The sequence below is a fragment of the Gavia stellata genome, chromosome 13 (genome assembly GCF_030936135.1).
Source record: "Gavia stellata isolate bGavSte3 chromosome 13, bGavSte3.hap2, whole genome shotgun sequence".
In the NCBI taxonomy this organism is placed as follows: Eukaryota; Metazoa; Chordata; class Aves; order Gaviiformes; family Gaviidae; genus Gavia; species Gavia stellata.
The window spans coordinates 2,698,369-2,722,927 of NC_082606.1; the positions used below are offsets into that span (position 1 = coordinate 2,698,369).

The 24,559-nt window shown below is 41.2% G+C and overlaps 1 protein-coding gene across 1 annotated transcript in view; it reads right to left on the reverse strand.

Annotated features, from left to right (window-relative positions):
• NPTN (neuroplastin) overlaps nt 1-24,559 on the reverse strand; it is a 58,943-nt gene that overhangs the window by 17,299 nt on the left and 17,085 nt on the right. The window contains exons 2-3 of the mRNA XM_059824095.1: nt 9,889-10,057; nt 5,351-5,445 (exon numbers count right to left, since the gene is read on the reverse strand). Coding sequence (XP_059680078.1) covers nt 5,351-5,445; nt 9,889-10,057 — 264 coding nt within the window. The remainder of the gene's footprint in view (nt 1-5,350; nt 5,446-9,888; nt 10,058-24,559) is intronic.

Consider the following 24,559-nt stretch of genomic DNA (forward strand, 5'->3'; position numbering starts at 1 on the left):
TAAATACTGAACGTTTGTTTGAAACAGCATATGAAGAGCAAAAAGAGGCAGGGCTAGTTTAAATTAATTGCTACTAAAAAAAAAATCAAAATAAATACAGATTTAGTCATTCTTGACACAAGAGTAAACTTCTGATAAGCATCATTCTTTTGATAGTTTTAAACTGAATCACAACAGAAAGGGGGTTTGTGCCAGCATAAACACTGGACCTCCATGCTTCAAGTACCCCACAGGCACAAAATACACTGTCCAGCAACTCTCTGAATGGTATGCTTTTAATACAGCCCTGAAAAGAGGAGGTTTTTTCCTTGTTACAGAGCACGCAGTGTCATTTCTTGATATATAGGAGGTATTCAGCCCTTAATTTCCAGGTATTTTCAAGATATTTTACCAGCATTACTAAAAAGGAGAGGAGAAATAATATGCATAACACCTCCAAACCATGTCCCAGTTAACAAAACCCCTTTAAGTTTTCCCATTAACAGACAAAATTGAAGCAAGGGCAAAAGTACCTAAAAATATTCTTGCATGTAAAAACTATTATGTCTTATGGGTGACCTAATAAAAGGACCTGGAAGAGCTCTTTTTCTGCATTATAATTCTAATCCACGTCTACCTTTAATAGCCTGGGCAGAGAGCTAAGACACCAAAGGTACTGCGAGAAGGGAGAACGACATGCATTTTCTGTGTAATGCTTAGGATTACTCTCTAAGATGCAGTTGTGCTAAGAGAATGGCTGATTTCATAATTAATTTCTGGTACAGCGTTGTGAAACTGCAGCAGAGGTTTCTTAAGACAGCCAGGAGTCAAGAAACCAAGATCTTCCAAGGCTGCTGAAATAACCACTCGTTTTCCAGCATGCTGCTTGGGCTGGAGCCAGAGCAAAAGTGGAAGAGTAACATTCTGAGTGCAGGTATTGCCTGTGAAACAAGAGCCTCTGGCTCAGCTGAAGTTAGGGGTTATAATAAGCATTTTTAGAAGTGGTAAGTTTTGTGTCTCAGAAGCAGCGAACAGAACTGGTCTGAGCGCTTGCTATGGGGAGAGCAATAGCAACTGGAGAGGACAGAAGATAAAGGTGCAAAACAAACAAGGGATGAGGAGGGAAGTCAGAAGAATCCCCTTGATGAGATAATAGCAGAAAGGCCTTATAGGAAGAGGCATTAAACAGCTCTACCTGTCCAGGTGCACAGAAAGAAGGGAGCCTTTGATGGGAAGGCAGGGCAGAGAGAACAGATGCCTTCCATCAGTCACGCTACATACATCGGTATCTTTCTTGATGCTTGCGCTACTTCTGGGCAGCCAGAGGGAACTGGAAGCATGTTCTTCCCCACCTGGTTCTCACTGCTTGCTGCTCTGCACCGGACGATGGTTTGGAATATCAGAAGACAGAAAGACAAACTTTGTTTCCTCCTCCTTCTCCCAAGATCCTGATGAGAGCACGACTGCAGAGGCAGGATTCTTCAGGGTTGCTTGGGGTTTTTTTTCTTTCTTTCTTTTAATCTTCAATTTTTCAGAGCTCCAGCATCACAACAACCCAGCAAAAGCACTGCAGGTACTTCCACCCTGTGGCAATGGAGCCATTAAAAAAGCCTACTTCCAGATCAGGAGTAGATAGCAGACTGCATCTTGGCTACTGCCTGGCAGGATCATCATCACTGTTCCGCTGAAAATAACCACATCATACATCACGGCCTGGCTACCTACAATGCTCTCAGCCAGCTGACTTCACTGCAAAAGCAAAGGGTGGAAGAAGATCCCTATTTCAAGGCAGACTCTTCCTAATATCAGCATTTGCTCAGCCTGTTGTTTCAGGCTTAGAGCTGCACTCATGCAATGCCCCTAACAGCTCTGCGAATTTCAGCAAGAATACTCAAAGTCTCCACCAGCCACTTCATCCAAAAGCCGACTGTAGGAGGGACTTAGGCCATTCCTGGGAATTCCGAGAGACTGACATTAAACCCAGTATTTTCAACTCCTGTTATACTAGTGCTGCCCTAGTAATTTTTTTTTACCAAGAAAATCTGCTTTAAATATGCAAGCACACCTAGCAATTCTAACAGCAACGCTCATGTTTCTGCATTTTTCATCTTCTTACATAGCACATGTAGAGATTCAGGAAGAAAATAGGCAACATTACATAAAAGGCAAATGGCACTGGTATATCCTGGATTACATCTGCTGCGAGGCATTTGTTAAAGTTGTTCACAAGTTGTCAGAAAGTCACTATTTTGGTCCACAAGCACTTTCGTATTCAGAACCATCTTTCGTCTGTGCATCAGCAGTTGAAAATTGCACTATAATTACAATTAGCCATTAAGCAATTAAATTTGTGTACCACTGCTTAACCACAAACACTGACAGGCCACACATGCAGGTAAGCATTAAATTACGTCATCTACAGGGCCAAACAAGATTCATGCATCACTGATACATCACATATGCCTTGATTAACAACAAGGGAACATCTCCACACGTGAAGTAGTATCAAAAATCTGTTTGCTTTGAGAACTAGAACTGCTTTGGCAGAACGTGTGGAATATTTACACATAACTGCAGGAATTGCAGAGAATGTCTTCCTTTGCCAAGTAAAAAAAAGCCTGTATATTCTTTGCAACTAGCATGGATATTATTCAGAGACATTTTTCATCCAAGAAAACATGTGCGATACCATACAAGTTTAGCTGTATGGCTCTTCCAGGAGCAGTAACTCTCCGATCAGAATGAATTTATGTACAGCACTAGGACTGCAAGGAGACTGCAAAGTTCTCTAACTTGTGCTTTAAATGCAGTCCCAATTTATTACTACATAAGGAACAGGCATTAGATAGGAAAGTGTCTTTTCTGTTTAGAAGTATACATGCGTTCCAGTTTCCAATTTGCTTTGCAGAAGACTTGACAAGGTACTTCACACTCTAGACAACCCCTGGTACTTCTCTCTGCTGAGGAGGAATTTGAGGCCCATCAAGCACTCTCGTGATGCTGTAAGGAGGAACTGGAGAACAAGGTTACTGAGTCCTGGAATTGCGACTGCTGAGCAAGCCGCAGGTGTAATACCTCCCCAGAGTGGTGCTGGAGTCATTAACTTTTAACTGATGACTACTCATTTGTATTTATATAGAAATTACTTGTGAAAAGCTGTTAGTACAATTAGTTATTATTCTCCCTCTGCCCTTTGTGCCAGTACTTCAACCAGATATATTGGCTTTTCTTTCTCCAATGTTAAATCCTATGTCCCTGTAAACCTCCCTGCCAAGTTCCCTTGGTGTCCCCCGCCTGGCACCAGACAGCAGAGAAGCCCCAAGCCAAACGTTTCTAAAAGGTCTTTTGAGAGATTATACAAAGCTGAAAAAGGTCTTACTCAATCTATTACCAAAGTTAAATTTCCTGTCTCTAGAAGTAGTTTGTCACCCAAGGCAGCCTAGAGAAGGCAGAAAGGACTCAAGATCTTAATTAAGATATTATTAGATTTAGCAATTAGAGCTTAAGAGCAGAATGAAAAAAAATCCCCCAAAAGGGGGGGGAAAAAAAAAACCAAACCTGAAAAAAACCTCTCCACCTATGTACCTTGAACACCCAGAAGACAAGCTCACCAGAAGTACAACACAAGTTTGAATTCAACCTGCTGTAAGCAAGGCAATAATTATTTTTAGGGGTGCAGTCAGATTTTTTTAATTGATAATAGTCCATTTCTCATGTGTTCGCACGCCATACATGTCTTAGCTGGGCCAACAGGAACTTGTGGTGCATTCACACGAGCACGTGTTTTAGATTTCCTTTTTCCTTGCAGAGATAGCTTCTGCACCAGATTTGGTTAAATGCTGGCTGTATTTTGAGAGGTTGTTTTATGCAGTATCACTGGAAAAAACCTTTTAAAATCAACACAGGAAATCAGCAAGCTTTTCTTGGTACAATATCAGTCACGAATGCTGATTTATATGGCAATATTTCTCTTCCCCAGGAAACTGTATGGTTCAAAAGACGCTGTTTTCTGGAGAGGAGAGGTGGCGTTCAGAGTAATACTGTGCATTTGTCATTTCACACAGACTGCTGAATTACTCCCACTTCCTCACTTCGGAATCAGGAACCTGACCGTGCAGCGAGGCACCAGAAATTCCCAGGAAAGAGGTCAGCTTTCAACTTTTGCTACAGATCTGTGGTACCTAATTTAGACAGCAATGATCACAGTACAGATCAGGATAGGCTGCGTCACTGGTGCAGAGATGCTAAGAAATAGCGTGAAACATCCTCCTTCCCATTTGCTATTTTCAAACGGCAGCAGCAGAAGCTCCACATTTAAGCTGGGGGTGTAAGGAAGATGGTAAGTAACACTAACTGAGATTTCAAACAAGTTTGCAGTACACCTTTATAAAAGGTGTACATCAGTATCGTCCCAGAGGCACATAGGCTGGTTGCAAGACTTTTTAACACATCTTTACGTAAACTCTTTGACGAACAAAGCTGCCATAATGCATCAATTCCATCTTACTGCAGCACATAAGGGGCAAACTGTGGCTACCGCAGAGCAGCGGGCCAGTAATTTCCACAGTTATTCCATGAACAAACAACTGTATTGTGGCAGCAGTTTAACACTGTATAAAACACCATCATCTCCACGTTACCTCTATGTTGTACGTCTAACAGAAACACTGTTCTTTTGTTCAACAACTATAGTAAAACTCGGTGCGAGCCTTTCACATTTTGCAGTTTCTATCCACGATTTTAGGGTCCTAAAGATGTCAGAAGACTACTAACACGCACAAGACAAAAAAAGGTGCACGAAAATAGAAAACCCCAATCTGGTACAGGGCACCCATCCTAACCAGAACCCAGGCTTTCCTGGCAACTGAAATAGCCTCTGCAGACAAAAAGCCTCTGCAGTTCCAAGCTGCCACACGCGAGATGCTGGTTCATATTTTTTTTTCCTATTCAGAACAGACAAATTCAAAGTACATTGAATACGTTCAGATGGCCTCATTTACTGTGAAACAGGGAGGAAACAACAGTGTCTTTGCACAAGCATAGACATATTCTACAGCAATCTCTATCCTGCCGGACAGGCATGCTGTCTTGTGATAGCCAGATTTACCAAAGGAGTGCAGAAGTGTGTGCTAGAAGGTGTTTTAGTATCCCCTGTGTGGACCACAAACGCAATGGTCATATTCCCGTACCTGTGAGATCTTTCCCCTATGACTGCATGCAAGACTTTCCCTTGAAATTATAACCAAGGATTGGACGCAGGCTCTGTATCATGAGGAAAGGCCTCTTGTATAGACACTGAGCGAGATGATGGCAGAGGCAGTGAAAGCACTTCACTTTCAGGGAGAGGAAACAAAACAAAACAAAAGAGTACCTCTCACTTCTATAGTGGCGTTGGCTATAGGAGAGTTTGAAAACACAAACACGCACAAGTATTCCCCTGACTCTTCTGCTCTGGGCTTCAAAATCCTGCAGACAGGGAGAGAACACATGAGCCGTGTTAAGTACTGTGTTAGCAACAAAAAAATGAGCAGGCTAGGAATTTATTCCCCCCCCCCCCCCATACTTTAATCTTTTAACTGAATTTCACAGCTATTACTTGTTAATTCAAGGTATGTTGTGCAGACGTACCTACTTGAAACAAAGGATGTTGTTTGCCTAAAAAAAGGGTGAGTTCTAGTCTGGAAAGTCAGTACCAATTTAGCTGGAGAAGCTGCATTTAGTTTAAAAGCAAAGAAGGAGCCCGACACCTGTTAATTATGCACTACAGTTAGTCTGATGCAAGTCATCCTCAAGTCCCTAGCCTATTAGGCAGATATCACCTCCCATCGAGGGAGAAACGCGATTTGTATGTACCGTCTGCATTGAAAATAAAATCATACGTGGCCAATTGGAAAGCAAAAGGCTACAAATACAATCAAGGCTGACACTGTCATTCCATAAGCTGTTTTCTTTTGTTCCATAACGGATATGAGACTGGTCCATTAATAGTTTTCTCTGATTCAAACTGGATGTGAAAAAACTGCAAAAGCTGGTCAACTCATGAAGGAAGACACCACCCAGGAACCTGCTGCCACTTAAAATTAGGAAAGACTAATTCAATAACAACTAGAAGAGGGAAAACCAGATGCAAGCCAGCCAGAAGAAAATCAGAGCTGCAACAAATGAAAAAAACCACCAAAAAACCCAAGACGAATTTACATTCGAGACGGTGCTAACTTCATGTCCACCAGCTTTTGCTGTCCTTCGAAAAGCTTCTGGATACAAATGACTGAAAAGCTCTACGCATATGTTCTTCAGATATTTACCTAAAAAAGACACCTTAGAGTAGAGAAGCATATGACGATGTGACACAGAATTTACATCTCCACACAGCACAGAATAAGGTAGAGTTCTCCCCATCCCTCCCTCCCTTTACTGAAAGGCTTCTTGGCTTTCTTTTTTTATTATTAATTTTTTAAAAACACGTTAAGTAAATAGCATGCAGATGAACAGAAACCCTGCAGAAGAGCACTGTAATAAAACGATTTAATGACACATGGAAACTGCTTAGACACATGGAAAAAGCTGCTCAGTTCAACACATTACTTGGACTCAAGTCTTCACTGTGTTTACAGCACTTACTTTCCAGAGTTGCCGGTGAAAGTCTACAGTTAGTTAGAAAGTTAATACGTCTTTCAGATAAATGATAAGATACCCAGTTTTCACGGAGTTAAAATTAAAGATCATCTTAAATGACAGAAAGAATGATCATTTAGTATCAAACATCAAAGCGATAATTGTGTTTAAACTGTAGGCAGATAAAGTATCCTTAGAAAGTGCGCAGCAACCCGGAACGTTAGTGCCTGCCGACACTGCTGGCAAAGGTGCAGTCCTCACCTAGCTGCAACGGGACAGCTCCACCCAACTATTTCCATTACTAAGACTCTGCAACAGTGAGGGAAGGCAGAGAACACCTGGCTTTCTGTAACAGCATTTAGGACCTTAATAGTTGAATAATCATACTCTGACCACTGCTTTTTATCCACTACAGTCAATGCTTAAAAGGGAGGGGGAAGAAAGTAAGACATTGTATTATTTCAGTTCTACGTAAGCTGCTTTTTAAAGTGTGAAACTATGGCAGCTAGGTAATACAACTAGAGTAGTACTACTAGAGTACTGTTACCATAAATCATTAAAACAAGTGTAAGTTGATACGGCTGCAAAGTTTTATAGACAAACAAGCACCTGAAACAAGTTTGCTTAGCTAACAACTTCCTTCAGTCCTGTGGTTCTAGGAAGAGCCCAGCTTTTTGTAGATGTAGACTTTTCAGCAGATACAAAAACACCCAAAACCCCATCTTCCTCAATTTAGCTCAGTAACCTGCTACTCAACTCTGAATTAACTGATGAGGAATTCAGAAAGAAATCGCTACTCTTCTCCTCCAAACTATGCATGTAGACTAGGGGACAGGCCTCCAGAATGAAAGCACAGAATGACCAGAACCACTTCCAGGCACTTTCTGCTTGTAAAAGAATACACTACAAATAATTCTTGCCCGTTTGTAATTAAAATGGTGAACTAAAAAGCTATATGTAACTCTGAGCTTTCTGACTATAGCTGCCTTCCAGCAAGAGCAGCTCCATCAGGTTTGAATGAAGAATTAGGAAAGATGTGTTCAATTTCTAACGTTGTACGAAGCAGGATTTTTAAGATACATAGTTTAACTTACAAATTCTGAAGTTTTCTGCATGGTAAACAACACTGAACTTCAATAAACTAACTATATTTCATAGCAAAACAACATATCTTAATGACTAAACACTAAGACCCTGAAACATTTTTTATGTTTTAAGGAAAGTAAGTAAAATGCAAAAGACTAACCAATTATGTAAAAAAATGCTGATGTTAATAACCTCTTTAATTACAACTATGTGGACATTGCTTGCATGAATTTGGTATTTCTGGATCTAAAAAAAAAGTGAACAAATCAAGCTAGAAGTTAAAAAACAGATCAAATGCAGTGTGACCTCAGGCAATGAAGAAATGCCACAGAAAGCCTGAAATCACAATATACAACAAAGCAACTTATAAACGAACAGGAATTTGAGGTCTACATTGCAAATGCAAATTTTCTGAAATTCTCAAGCTGTCCCATGAATGCAGCATGCTCTACCAACCCTTCATTCACTAGGAACAAAGCGACTGTCTCACAGTCTGCCTCCACCTTACTACTTCCTTCTCCAGGACGTTAAAACTGAAAGCAAGTTTAATTCCTCCTTTACTGAGGAATTTGAAAGGAAAAATCCACCCAAGCTTGGAACAGACTATAGAGAAGTCAGCCTCGATACTTAGTTTCCTGAATAATAATGTGCGATTTTCAGTAATCTTGATGCAACGTACCTTTTGTACCACTCAAGCTGGTGCTTTTGGACAAGACCGCTCATCAAGTTAATTGCTAGATAAGAAAGCAAAGCCTTTAAAACTCAAATCCAGCATTAAACATTATACTGAGGAAATAGCAGGGTGTCATTATGGAACTAAATGAGACTATTTTTTTAGCTGCTAAACTGAACAGATAATGCAAAGTGAGCTAAAGTGGAAAACAAAAGGAAAAGCTTGAACACATCTTTATCGGAATCAAACACAACTTCTGTAATCCTGTGGATGAAAGGATGCTTTGCTAAGGCAATGAAAACCTTGAATATTTCTTAATCCTGTGCCAGTACACAATATTAGTGTGGTAAAGAGCCCACAGTACTCTGCTAGAGACAGAAAAAAGCCAGTTGAGTGTGTAGGCATGTTTCCTCGCTTTAGTGGCACAGTAAGCCAGATGCACTGTAATATAGTGGGCCCTGCCCAGACATAACCACCTCTTTCTGACATAACAGCTGAGTAAGAGGATCAGAAGTGGTCTAATGTCCCCAAAGAGTAAGTTCCCACCAGTGGTTAAGACATTCCTTAAGTGATCTTCATCCTAACTTAACACTGAACAGAAAGTTGTATTTGCTATCCACGCTGGCATCAAGAGAAGAAAATGGAAAGGGGGGGGAAAAAAAAAAAAGCAAAAAAATTTACACATACAAAACAGATCTCTGATGGCGGCACTGAGCAAGCTTCATATGCTTTCGTCAACTCCATGGCAAGAAAGCCCCATTTCAGGAATACAGAAACCCTCAAAGGATTTCTGCTCCATGCAAGCTACAGTGAAATGAAAGAGGTAGCTGTACACGTTCTGTTCTCCTTCTCACCCTTAGATAGAAGGTAGAAACAAAGCCAGAGCATGCGCACGTGGAACAGATTAACACTGAAAATGTGGATGCACTGACAAATAAGAAGCACAAGTGATACAGCTGTACTGGTTTAATCAAGATTTGGTATCATTTCATAGCAGTGGTCTGACAACTCGTCAGTAACTACCCAGACAATGCCACCCTTCATCTCCCAAGGCCAGAAAATGACTAAACCAGCTGATTTCAGCAGTGATTTATGTGCTGCGTTTCCCTGCACAAGAAAAATGCACAGCTGCAGATCCATCTTTACGTAGACACAAGCAAGACAGAGACTGCACAACATACTCAAAGAAAACTAGACTGTGTCTGTGCCTACGTCCACACATCTCTAGATACTCTAGAGAAGAACTAAATGAGTTTAGACTGAAAAGAGAAGTTTAAAGTATGTTTTTGTTGACATTATGAGCTAGTTGGGACAGCTGTAGACGACAATTTCTCCAGAATCATTCTTCTAACGCTCTTCACAGACGTACCTTTTTGTGGAGCCTCTAATGCAGATCAGCTGGATTTGCCTGACCACTGTGAAGCTGAACCAGGGGACCTTGGAGTCCCAACGCCCCACGGTCTATTCCCAAGCCATATGTCTGCCAGGTTCTTCATTCTCCAGGGTAACATGAAGGTTATTCTAAAGAGACTTACTTGTATTCTGTAGTGTTTGAAGATTTTCTAGTGCCAGGGATCTCCTCTCCATTCTTCACCCAGTAGCTGGCAGAAAGGGGGCTGGGACTTGTGGTGAGGTTACACTGCAATGTGACGGCTGGACCATACAGATGAATGACTACATCCTCGCTGGCGTTGATCCTGGGTTCTGAAACAAAGGACACATTGAATAGCAACAAATCTTCACTGGCAATTGTGCCACGCTGGTCTAAAATTCAAAGGGGAATCGGGAAGGGAAAAAGACTACACAAGGAATGTCACTGCACTAATTGGGGAGACATCAAGAAAGTCACAATAAAACAGCTGACCACTAGCGAAGGCAACACCTTATGGATCAGCACCCCTATATGGAAAAAAGAGATTTATTTTAGATTGTTTATTTTAATATTTAACATCACTACAGATTTCTATGTAACACCATTATTTTTTGTTTGTTTGTTTTGGGGTTTGGTTTGTTTGTGGTTTGTTTGGGTTTTTTTTTAACACACTACTGACCATAACATGGGAAAATGCTCATCCTGTGACTACACATCAGAGATCAGCTAGTCCTTCGGAAGCAACTTCTTTCTGACTATTTCATGGTTCCTCTACTTACTTTGAAGTTTAAAACAAACCCACTTTCTACACAGAATAGCCCTCGAAGTTAGACAGTCTTCTGAATGGTATTTCTGGACTTCCCCCTGCAAAAAGACTAACATCTGCCTAAGGAAAACATCCTGTGCAGACAAGACATTTCAAATAGCACAACTTTTCTGCTATCTGAAATTCGAGCAAACACCCAGTGTGAATAAGGCACAAGTCTGATGAAGAATGGCTGAAAGCAGCCCTTAATGCTTAACAATAAAAAGTAAGAATACACACCATGTTAAAATTAGAGTCAGGAGCTATTTTGTTTCTAAAGTAACCTTAAACATAAACATTTATGAAGAAAAAAAACCCATGAGCCTCACTGCATAAACAGACCCCAAGAGTTACGTATTTTGCTGGTTGCATTAGGAACTGAACCCAGGCTGTTTCACAGTTCAATCTTACCTGGTAACATCGGATTCACATTTTTTAGGGGAAAGTCTTTTGAAAGCAGGAAGATTAGTATAAGGGCACTATCCTTACATTTGATAACCACGTTTTCTTAAGATCATGCAGATGGCTATTAATCTCTAACAAATAAAGCTGCTGAATTTTTAGAATAGTTGGAGACAAGTTTCTTCCCAAACTTGGAAAAAAGACCTTTTATTGATGGCTCACAGCTGGTTTCAACTATTCTGTAAAAAAACTTGAGCATAACATGACAGAGCTTAAAGGAAATTTAAGAATTCTTGCTTAGCCTTCCAAAAATATCTAGATTTAGTATTGGCTATAGTTTCAGCTTGAACTAAAGACCACTGCTGTAGCAGTCTTCGTCATGTAAATGCTACCGTGTCCTCTGTCTTTGATGTATTTCTCTACTCTGAAGGGTGAAATGAATTCCAAAGAGGTAGCTGTTGCCAGCTGCTCGTTTCACCAACCACTCTCCAGCAGCGCCAACCCCTCTGAACACAGGGGCTGCCTCCTCCGCATTCAGGTCGGCAGCAAAGTGCAGGAGGGTGAGGATGTCAGTCAGTAATGAATGTCTTCGTGATTTCTTGCAAGTCAGCAAAGGATTTTTAATCCTGTAAAATTTTGTTATGCCTTGTGAGAACATATTTGGAACACAAATTGAGTCATACCCATGCAGTCTTTTGGATATTCATCTGCAAAGCACTTGGAAAACAAATTATGAAATAGAATGAGGGAAAGTGGAAAACACCAGTACCGTCAGAAACGCTGCATTTTTTATCACATAAAACATTCATCTATCCAATAGTACAGTACTCAGATTATTGCCCAAAGAGGCAGGGAGAAAAAATATCTACCTACCAATAACGTGACAAAGCCATTCGACTCTGGTGTATCTTTTCTCCCTTTCTTCAGCAGGCTGGCTACATAGCTTCTTTTCAAAGCTATTTAAAACTAGGACTATCATTTAATTGCAGAAAAACTGGCAAGTACTGTAGCAATGGAGGGGTTTTTGTTCCTTCCCCCCCCCCCCCCCTTCTCTTAGACACTTTTCTATGATCACACATTTTCAACTGTGTTTCTGCCTCATTGTTCCCATGCTGGGAATTTTAACCATGCAAGGATCTGTTTGGGTCCTATGGGGCACAAAATTCTTTTGTGAAAGCCATACCATTACTGGACTGCCCCGTATGCTTTTCCATCCCCCCCCAAAAGCTTGTGTGCATTCTCAGAAAAATACTAACAGAGCTCTGGAAATATTTTTAGCGATGTGTTTGAAACAGTAATTCAGCATCAGAACATTTATCTAGAGAAATAAACTCTTGCTAGAAGTCACTGATCACACTGGGTTTTGTTTTAAACATTTTTCTCTGATGATGAAAGCAGTGTCTTCAAGTCTGTAGCCTGCGAAACAAATGCAGTGTTTTCCTTTTAGAAGGAGGATGCTGCCAGGACAGGCTTCAGGCCGCTGTAACAGAGACTGCAACGCATCTAATGAGCGCTGTTATAAGATATGCTGCTGCTGTCTGTGCTGCACTGAGAGGCAACCTAAAGCGGTGATCAGACTGCAGTCATCCTGGAAATGGAAAGCATATGTGCTGCCATCAGGAAGCATTACACAAATCCTAGCAACAGGAAAAAGTCACCAAAAAAAATTTTGAATCTAGCCCCTACAGAAACCAGAAAGTTAAAGACTTAATGCAGAAGGGTTTTGACAGTGGTAATCTCCTGGCTTTCATATTCTGTTGATAATTGACTCTTCAGCCTCTAACATTGATGAACCAGAACGTACAAAAAAAACCCACCTGGAGCTCCAGTGACTACTTCTGCTAATTCACACCTATTCTTACTTACATCTCTGCTAAGCTGCAATGTCCAGAAAATATTTACAGCTGTCTCAAGCTTGCTTTGCTAGAGTTTGCTCAGTCCTTTTGTGTCAGACTTGCAAATTTTTGAAGCTTTAGGATAAAAAAAAAACAAATTAAAGGCAACTTGGGGCAGTCTCATTTACATCGTTTACCTGCATTTATGTTAATTAGTTTATTTAAAAAAAAAAAGCATTCGGGCAGTCCTAGCTTGATTTAATTCTATAATACAATTGCAAATGTTGCTACGGGGACAGCAACATCCAAAGAAGGATGTTCACTTGAAAGAGCAAGATGCTGAAGAGTCTCTTTTTACACATCATTTAAACTGCCCATTTTATGTAGGATCAGGTTTTTAAATAAAAAATACCCATCCATAATTAGTTCTTTATCCAAACTAGGAATGAGATAGAAACTAGATGCTAGTTCTTCGGTTCTAACTTTTAAAAATCAAGTCACACTCGACCTCTGTGCATTCAAGTTTTGGTATTTGAGACAAGCTGTGATTTCAAAGACAGTGAAAAGAGGTTGTGCTCTTTTGATACATTTGATGTTCCCTTTCAGTGATGCTGATGTCAAACAAGGCCAGCAGCAAAACGGCCATCAGCTGGGAACTCCGACACTGTTTAGCCAGAAAACTCTCGTTTCAAACTGTGTTCTTGCACACAATGCGGCATCTGAGACATTTTGGGCAGCTTCAGATAAGATGCTCCCCATCTTTCAGGGACAGCTTGGAAACCTGCTTCACCCCTTATCTCTGTTTCCAGCATGGCCACGCAGCAGTTTGATGTCCAAGCGGTCTGTTTCCCAAGCAGCAGCTGGTCAGATGTCTTAACATACACAGTATTACAGAGCAAAAGCATTAAAGTATTCTGTTCAACATTTCCCCCTCCCCCCCGCCACGAATAAAACACAAAAGCAGAATTATCCCGGGCACAAGGCACTTAGCAATGAAGTCACGATACACGCTCCGGAATTAGTAGCACCAGATGCAACAAGATGATGTTAACTGGAGGGGAAGACAAAAGGTTAAACTTTAATCCCTGGAGCAGGTTAGTATTAGTATCAATGGCCTGACAGAGGAAAAACCCACTTTCCATACGGAGACATCTTCACAGTAATTCATTCCCAAATGGTGACTTTTCATACAAAAAGGATTTTCTCCCTCAGCAGGTTACTAATAATGACTAGACACAAAGAGAGGAGCACAGGCAGGACCACCACAAACTTGCCACACTCAAGAAGAACTAAAGGTCTTAACAGGGGCAGTAGGGATTTCAAGGAGACATTACTTCCTACAAGACAAATTTTTTAGCTTTGTCTTAAGGCAGTATTATTTCCTAAAATTACATGGTTCTTGCTGCTGTAGGTCATGCAAGCAATCTACCGATCCAAGTCCTTTGGGACCTCAAAGGACAAAGGAGGGATCAGGCATTAGGACTGAAAGCCAAGCAGGTTTGAGCTGAACAACCCAATACCACTTAAATTTTCAAGTCAATCCACGTCATTGGGTTCACTGTCTATTTTTCCACATAGATCAATGTTGTTTCCATTTTCCAGAGGGAAGGTCTCTGATCCAGCAGTGCTGACTGCAGCACCATGCTTTAGGGAGAGTTTTGGGTTTGGTTTTTTTTTTCAGGTATCCAAAAACATAACTGAGACATAATTACAGAGTTTGACATTTTTTGTACCCAGACAAAACTCAAAGTGGTACATCAAAGGTTTATTTATGCACAGAGCACAATAGCAAGACAACACCTCTGCTCTGCTCTTTGCCAACTTAGGACACTGAGAAATCACCGAGATCCCAAGTTCTCCTGTTCCTCCATGCAGCAGGCTCGCATTGCAGATTTAATTCACTCTACCTATAACTCATTAGACATTTGCTTCATCTTGTTAGCAAATGCAAGAGTTTTGCACCTTAAACAAAATGAAACGGGGTTCTTCTCTACTGACTCTGATGATATAGATTTCCAAACTCGTCTGGGACCGCTTTAAAAGCGAGCTGAATGCAGAAAAGCCTTGTAACAATAGAGAACAAAAAGCAATTCCGGGTCAACCATATTCTCTCCTTCTGAAAGCTTTTCTACTGCCAAAAGTTGCATTCTCAGACGAAAGTCATTAGCTGAAGTTATTAGTTCAACACTGGGGAAGGATATTCCCCCCCTCCTTTCATAGGCTGGGTTAAGAATAGCTGCATCAGTTCAGTGCTGCTGCATCAGAGAACTCATTAGGAACACGCTGCTGTTCAGAAAGGAAAAGAAACACCACGACTGCATGGAAAAATCTAAACATTCAAATCTAAGGTCACATGTAACTGAAAGGGAAGGATTTGTACAGTAGCATATATGCAACCAAAACCATGTGAGAAGGCATTCAGAGAAATTCCACGAGAACGAAAGGAATAAAAAAACCAAAACGGTTAGACCTGGGAAGAACACAGAAATGAAATATAAAGGCACTCATGGAGAAACCAGCATTAGGGTGGCTGGAAACCTACTACAAAACTAAAGGGGGTAGGGAAGAAACACAAGTTCAAGACTGGGCTTGTTTTCACACAGAAGCTATAAACCAGATCCATAGATTTTTCCCAAGCGCTTTGATCCTAAGGAGAAGAGACACAGATGGCAGACAACGTCAGCACTACAGGCAGAGGAGCAGTCTTGGGTTCAAAACAACAGGACAACGTAGCAGAGGGTTTTATCGGGGTAACGAGAGGGTAAGGGTCACTAGACTGCCTCTAGACACTACAGTACCACTACTGTAGGGTGCCGGACTCACTCTGAAGGACGCTTATAGTAGCCTGGGCTCGAATCCACGTTATGGAGGGATTTTGCCTCAAGTCATTCCTCCTGGGATCGTTGCTGGCCCTGCACTCGTAAGTCCCAGAGTCTTCCAAGGTAAGGCGGGTTATTCTCAGCACACTCACCCCATTCGCCCCGTAGGCAGTGTTAATGGTGACACGGCGCTTCCGAGCGCCATCCCACAGCTGTTTGAAAGACTCAGCCCGGTTGACTTCAGCATACCACCACTGGATCTCTGGAGTGGGGTTCCCAACCACATCACAGTACAGTTCAAAGGCGTCCCCCGTGAGTTTAGTTTCTGACATGGGCGACTTGACAAACCCAGCTAGAGGGAGGGGCAGCAGAAACGCAGTGACAGAGCGGCAGAAAACAAAAGATCTCATCAAGAACAAAGCAATGAGGTGCAGAAAACAAAAGAGTTAGATAAGACATTAGCATCTACAATAACACAACTTTCATAGAAAAAGCACAACACGGAGCACTTGTGGATGGAGGTCAATAGTTTGAGAGCAGTGCACTCCTACTCAGACTATTCACCGGAGGCACGGCTTCACGGCACCAAGTGCTTATCCTCGCCATTCCGGGGGATCCATCCGTGGCAGCCGTACTCAGGAAGCCACGGGCTGCCACGCACACCAGCCAGGAGGTACCTCCAAGCCACCGAGCAGACTGATGGGTTTTCAACCCTTTTTCAGCGTGGATCTTGTTATTGGCAAGTGTTAAGCGCCCATGGCCAGATGTCTTTTCTCTGAAGAGTTTTCTTGCTTTTTACGACCTATCTACAGGGGAAAAAAGGGTCAAACCCTAACCTTATGCCCTGTGCAGCTCGTAACTGTGAACTCTGCTCTGACCTTTTCTTCCATCTATTTTGGACTCCTGAGGCAGGGAATTCCCCAAGACACAAGTGACCTACTTTCCTGAAGTAGCTGGACCGCCACAGCTCCAGGAATCTCACAACCTTCTAAGGTAAAGGGAATTTCAGTGGTATATACACACACAGGCCAAAAGACTGAGTCGTTAGTTAGGAAACGGACAGCATCAAAGGCGCTTCAACAGACCACACGATTTTTGCCTTCTGAAATGAGATGCCGTGCTGACATTCGTGATCAGGCCAAAATATCCTTATTACGGCATGAAATCCTTCAATACTTACCAGCTTCAGAGCTGTGTTAAGAGCACAGACATACCAAGTTGTCCTTCAATCCTATTTTCAAAGGTATCTATTGAAAACAGTGTTGCCTTAAAGCTAGTCTCTTCCCCCGCCAGGCCCCCCCCCCAAACCGAAAAGATTAGAATACAGCTGGCCAGACAGATTATGCAGCAAAACCCATCACATTGCTGTGTTCCCTGGGCAGCAGGACTCCTCATCAGCAAGCAGAGTTAGAGTGCCACACAGCTGATAAAACTCAGATTGCTTCATCCCTCTCGTCAAATTCACGGCTTATTTTCAGGAAGAGGATTGAAAGACAATTCAACGGATTTTCGAAGAGGGAAAGGTGGACTTAAAGCCCTAGTAAAATTTCTGATGCACGCTCATTAAATAGCATTCCCCCTGCCCATCGTTTGACCACACTCATGAAACGGTGAAAGAAACAGTTGTACATTGACAGACAGTTACACAGGAAGTTTGCACTATAGATGCATCTCTAAAGAATCATTTGGGCAAGAAAACAAGACCAAGAGTCTCTAGAGCACACGCAGAAACTGTCCCTTGTCAGCACAGTCCTGTTTGAAGAGCAACTGTGCAGTAGCTGCAAATAACAGCTACAAGAACAAACACTCAAAAATAAAAAATAATAATTGTTTCAATTACAAACTCGTTTGACAAGGATTCTCCAGCCTTGTACTCCAACACTAAAGGAGGTGAGCTCTGCACTCAGTAGAAATACCACAGCAAATAATCCATTGCTGCAGGGAGAAGAAAAGCTATTATACTAGAAGTGTCCTAATTACTAGCAGTTACAAAACGCACTAAGACCACCCTTGTTGTTTCTTGAGGTTAACAAGGATCACACTGTTTTCACACTGCTGCTTGAGGTAATGCAGGAGGCCGGGTTATGATCTTGCTCTGCTGGACTGTCCACATTTCAAGGGATGCTGAACGAGGAAGACTTTGTATTCCCAGAGAGGCATGCATCAAACGGCAAGACCAGCATCTATCTCAACGTGGTTTACTAGATGCGAAAGGCTAAAGCAGTAGCATATGGTATAGGCTAGCTTCTTTTCAAATCTTAGTGGTTCTCTCTCCTATACTATAGCCGTTTTTTCCAACCTTCCACCATAATATTGAAATGCCACTCACAGCTGAAGAGATGACAGTAGCTCAGGGAAGACGGCTCAGAAAGCGATCCCCCTTCTACAGGTTCCCAGTTTCCACTAAACACTGATGCACAAATATGATGAACTCCCCTGTTGTGAAATGCAACCCTGAAGTCAAAGGCTAAGGGACCCGAAACCCTAAAGCCGCAATTCAATCCTTCTTCTCCAGCTGTTCTGGCTACTAAGCAACCATTTCTGCAAGAAAGGCTTCTTACCTAGCCTTTGTGGCAGGGACGAAGGGGTGTAACTGTATATTTTAAAACAACTGCTAGCTGCACTGCTGCTGGGGCTACACAATAGACATATGTGGTATGAAAGAGTACTGTAAATCCTCTTATTAAAAGAAGTTATCAGTAATTTGAATAAAACAAGCTGTCAAAAGCTTTTGGTTTTGAATCTGATTCTGCATTCACCAACCTGTTAAAAGTATTATAATTTTTGCACAAAGCCTAGAAATAACTTAAAAAATATTAAACCGGACAACTGCATCAAAAGGTCTCTTTAGTAAATATTCTCTGGGTTTAAGTTTTAAACCCTACGTTTCCATCAATTTAAAATCCTCTTGAAAAACAATGTCTTAGATCATGATAAATTTCAATGCAACACTATCTTCATCTGAGTAACCATGTCATCAGAACAGATAACTCCATAATGATGGCAAAGGAAAAACAAAAAACTGGATTTGGTGGCCCTCCCCGCCCCACCAAGAGGTAAAAGTGCTCTTTAAAAAGGTATTCCAAGGTTCAAATAAAATCCTGGAAGGAAAAATGGGAATGAAGGTGGTAGAAAAACCTCCATATGCAAATTAATAAAAACTTAGCATTACAAAGGACTGGCAGTGCTATTAAAAGCTCTGTGCAAGAATCTCGGGTTAGTGTTTTGTGTTTTCAGTCGTTCAGAAACAGCAAAGGCAATACATCAAATGGCATCAGTAAGTCGAGGTGATACTTCCAGCTACTGTACATCTGCCAGAGGGCCATTTCCTATTAAGATATCCAGCCAGAAGCTACAAAAAAGAGCTGAAATCTGCCAGTACCAAGCAGACATGTTGAGGAGAGAGAAGAGCAGAGAGAGAAGAGCAGAGAGAGAAGAGCAGAGAGAGAAGAGCAGAGAGAGAAGAGCAGAGAGAGAAGAGCAGAGAGAGAAGAGCAGAGAGAGAAGAGCAGAGAGAGAAGAGCAGAGAGAGAAGAGCAGAGAGAGAAGAGCAGAGAGAGAAGAGCAGAGAGAGAAGAGCAGAGAGAGAAGAGCAGAGAGAGAAGAGCAGAGAGAGAAGAGCAGAGAGAGAAGAGCAGAGAGAGAAGAGCAGAGAGAGAAGAGCAGAGAGAGAAGAGCAGAGAGAGAAGAGCAAAGCTAAACATTACAGAGAGCTCTCCCTGCAACACAACAGGAGTCTGGAAACTGAAGGACTCCTGCTTTTTGGCAATTGTCAGGGATTTCCATAATTGTTCGAAACCAAACAGAAAATGACACTCCACAGATTTCATTGCTTACATAAGGGGCTTTCGGAGCCCAACAGTTTCCTTACTTGGTCTTCTCCAAGCACAGTACTCACTGCTTTGTTATTACCATGTTCTGCACAACTCTAGAGATGGGAGCATGAAAAGAACAAATACGTGCCAAAATACAAACAGATCAAGCCAAGAGGTCAAGTTTTTGTTAAAGTGATTATACTCTATTTGTTTAAAACTGAAAACCTACCCCTTATTTGTAATTTATAGCTGTCTTATTTCCAAAGTGTAAACTATAGGAAGCACTGGTTGCAAGAATAATTTTCAGCTTCAGCTTGCCAGTGTCAGGAATAGCAGAGCAAAACTGCAGCCAGCATTCAAAAGCTCGCAAAGGTCAGGGCTCTTGGGAGGGTGGAGGAAGGAGGCAATAATCCATAGATCATACCTTAAGATCATACAGACCCATAGGAAGTAGCAGAATAGCCCAAATCTTAAGTGAATCCTTAATGTCAAGTACAATAGGAATAAGCACCTTCAAGTGCTTACAAGAAAATATTCCCATGAAGTTTTGATACTGTAAATTTTCAGTATATTGACAGCTGTATTTATTTCATTATAGTCACAAATGAGTTATTCTGTTACACAGCGAGTTTTCCTCATTAAAAGAAAAAAGTGTTTGAGGGGGAGGATTGTTTGGGTTTTGGATATTTTTAAAGCTAATTGCTATCATGCATAAAAGAACAAGGGAAAACCTATTGTTAAACATCCCTCACAAGGTCTTTACAAATCTTCATGATACACCAGAACGCAAGAAAAATAACACACGATGGTCCAGAAGCTGTAGCTATTCAAGTACATTATTATGTTTCCAACCTTTTTTTTTTTTTGCTATTAATGGATGGTTATCTGCCTGAAGGACAGAACGAAGAACAAGTGGCAATAATATTAAATCACTTCTGAAGTGATGTTTGTTTATTGAAGATTTGATCTCATCCACCAATTGCAAGGATAAAGGTGAGGAAAGCAATGGACTAATGCTCTAAAACGAGAAATTAGCCTCCACATACAATTCTGCCAAAGACTAATGAAATCCAGTGCGCAGCAGGGCTCTTCCCATTTGCAAACTCTGTATGTTAAAATTTGTATTGCAGTGAAGAACCACTAAATCCAGAGTAAGAAAAAAAATGCATTTTGAAAGACAGGTGCACTTCAACTGGAAGTGGGGGAGAAGCTAAGAGGTATTCAAAAGGGCAGCCAAAAATTTCCATATGCAGTAAGAGAAACATGTACAGCAGACTCCCAGAGCCAAAAAGCTGGAAAAGCTCCATCTTAAACAAATCTAGACTTCAGAAGAAGAGTGGACGAGAAGCCTAAAGACGGTGAGTTTAAGTGAATGTAAAAGCTTAGCTTTACCGCTCCCGAGTGAACGTTTTCATTGATGAGGCTTTATCAATGAAAGACACCTTTTCAGATTAATTTTTCTTCTGCCAATATTTATGAGCTACCTGTCGGCCTAAAGCAAGGGACGCCAAGCCAAGCTACATTTCGGCTTTGGCATATAAATGAATCGCAGCTTTACACACTAGCAATAGCCCTTCCAACTTCACAGGGCGGCAGCACCCTTTCCAATTGCAGCTATTTCCCTCACTGACGGAAGCCAGAGAAGAGTCAGCAACCGAGTACCTCTGGAAGAGGTGCAGGTGGGAGAAGAAACAAGGCTTATCCTCTTGCTGATGTGATCATGTAACTGTAGGATTAAATATAGCGTACAACTAGAAATTTATACATATTAGAAACGCATGGAAATATTTAACGGTAATTTTGACCAGCTTCTGAAGCCTGTAGAGCAGCTCGTGTTCTACCTTGGCTGGAGCCCAAATGAAAAAGCAACACAAAAGACAATTCCTGAATAGCTTAAAACCAGTATTGCAATGACCAAAGAGCTTCCCAACTTCCTCACCTGCTAGAACAAACACACAAAAATGGATCTGGATAGATATATCAACAATTATTATAAAATGGGCTAGCAGCGATCTACCAGTCTAAGAATATATGGAAAGCACTACCTGACAAAACTCATCCTTGATTTGCAGAAATGGTTGGGCAATTGATTTAAATACCCTTCCATTACTGAAATTTAACAGAAGATGCACTAGGCTGCAAAAGAATCAATGCCAATGGCACTAGAGAAGCAAAACAGGGGGAATATTGATCTTCCCAAGTTGAAGTCTGGCCTAAAGAAAGGTGTTTAAAAAATAAAGCTAGGTTTGGCCTTAAGTGCTAGCTGAGGAAAAGAAATGTTAAAACCAGTCCCAGCAGAAAGACAGAAAGAAGCCCTAACAACACAGAACAAACTAATTTCTCTAGGTTTTACATGTGTCAGGCACAAAGATTAAAGCTGAAAACAAGCACAAGCCCATCAACGTCAAATAGCAAGAGGAGACCATCTTGAAAATAGAGTCTGCAAAGATCGGGAAACAAGAAGCTCTGAAGCCCAAGAGCACAAGTGGCTGTTCGGAGAGGTTCAAAGCAGGATACACGCGCAAGAACGTACAAAGGTGACCCAAATGAAGGAAATGCAGTATATTTCCAAGGACGTTTTCAACCACAAGGACTATAGCTGTAACAAAGAAATTTTACAGTCAGGGGCAAAGCAGCGCACATCTCTCTCAAGCAAGATAATGCTCCTATCCTATCCTGATCCTATCTTTATCTCATGGTGAACTGCACTTATATGAAGAAAGAAAACACGGTTCAAAGCTCAAAAAAGAGTTTGCAAAGCTAGTGCAAAAAATAAACCCTATTTTCAGTATGAAACCACAATACACAGATAAAATGCAGACTGCTTAGGGACTGAATGCTTTACAGATTGTCTATATTTGCAGTGAAAACCATCATGTAAACAGCAAGAGGCTGATGTTTCCTATCTGTGCTGTTAGCTCAGCATTTCTATTTCACTTCTTCACTGCGCTCAGGCCTTTAGCACAATTCTGGAGATTTTATTTCTTGTGCATTGGTTGAGAGCTTTGCCTGCAATTCGACTTATTTATAGACTGAATACAGTAGAGCTAAGCTAGCCCTTTTTTATTTCCCTTTGTCTCTGAAAACCCATTTAAAAAATTTCCTTATTTACATAGTGTAATTCACTTTTGTAAATACGACTTCAGGAATGCCTTTCCTAAACGGAGTAACAAAAAGCCAACTACCTTTGCCAAAGTGAAGTTTTCTATGTTCTATAGAGCAGTGTTATCCAAAATACTCCAGATGAGATACTGATATGTTACTATAGCAAATGCCATCGCCCTTGGTATCAAAGTTCTGCCACCAAAAATAGGCATTAAGGTTGAAGCTTTCAGTGAGGTGTCTCTATTAAACTGTTTTCACACCGTTTTCCTAATTGGTATTCTGGAATATGCAGTCAGATTTTTTTTAATTTAAAAAATAAAAAAATTCTTCTGGCTTTTCCAAGTACCCTAGGCTCTGCATAGGTAAAATGAAGCGAAGCTTTACCACCACTGGCACATGCTTCAGAGCGACTAGATAAATTGCTTAATCTTCTGTAGTGGAATTATGAAAAAAATGCAGTTAGCAGGATTCAAAAGGGAAGAATATAATACAACCAGATGCAAACACTTCACATGTTCCTGAAACACTGCGTTTGTGCTACCTCAGAGACAATCACATTCTTCCAAGACAAGTCCGGTCCTGACACCAGGACTCAGGGGTACAAAGTGTGGTTGGCACACCCCGGAATGAATGATCAGGCAGACTGCAGTTTCAGGAAAGGGGATGAAGCTAAGTGCCAGCTGTAAAAGAAGTCATTAAAACATGAAGGCACAGGTGACCTTGGGCAGTCCACAAAGCGCTCCTCAGCTGGCTTTGCTCTGCCCTCACTTTAGCTTATTTCCACCTTTATTACATGGCAACTGTCTCGCCTAGAACTTTCATCAGAATATCAAAGAAAACTACAATAAGCAGCTGCCCTCTTCCTCTCCCCTCTCCATTTTCCCACTGCACCCATCATCTGGGCTTTGAAAACCTCAGCACCAAGTGTCTGCTACTTAAACTGGGACTCTGTCTAATTAACACCTTTTCTTCTTCAATGAAGGGTGTTAATTAAGTGATAAATTTTTTTGAGGGCAGCAAAAACCCACCATCACTTTGTCAAAGTATTGCATTTTTCCTGCATATAGGACGGAAAAAAGGCAGCCTAATGAATGTTTAGTTTTTTTCCAATGCTCACCTTTACTAAACCAAAGTATTTAAAATTAGTCAAATCTACAAAAAAGTGACAGCCAGCGCGCCAGCTGGAGGAGAAAGGTGAAGACATCTCAATTCCATGGAAAGCACTAAAACATCCTGCCTGTTTTCACCTATCATCTAGTAGGTTTGGTGGTTTCCCATTCTTTTTATCACTAGAGAGCATGGATTTTAATCATATCACTGATAAGAAATGGGTTTGGTCTTAATCACTTCACTGATAAGAGATGGGTTTAAGTTTTACAGTGCACTCCCTGTCCTCTTTGCTGAGTACGACTCACCATCACATGCTGTGTCAGGCAACCTTCGGCTATAGTCTCCTAAATACATCACACCAGTTTCATCAACTAAAAAAATCAGCATTCATTTTCTTGGTCTGTTTTGCCCTATTCTTTAGCCAACTACAGAAGCAGCTTTAAAAACAGCACTTTGACATGCGTATCAGATATCCAGATGAGCCTATACCATCTATAAGCATACTGAGAACTGGAACAACACATGGAATTTATTCCTGCGATCTCATCTTGCAGCTTTATATAGCTGAAGGTAGGTTATGACTTGCTACAGAGGAAAACATTATCCAGAGAGCATCATATAAAACGTATGAGCCCATGATGTAATGTTAGATTCATTTCATAGAGACGGAAACGTGAGGATTACTCTCTCCAGGTCCACAGACATAAGGATTAACATTTTCTGGATTCAGACCAACATTCCTCATTTCTCTGTGCATTAGAAAAACTTGAGTAGTTTGACAAGCAAAAAGATTTATGGACAAACTGATTTCATTTGTTTGCTGACGTAAAATTCAGAGAGTCCTTAAGTAAATTGTTTCAGAGCCTTTGCTGTTGCGAAGCCATCCTGGGAATACGCCCCGCGTAGCCAAGAGACACTTCTCTGCACAGATGGATGGAGAAAG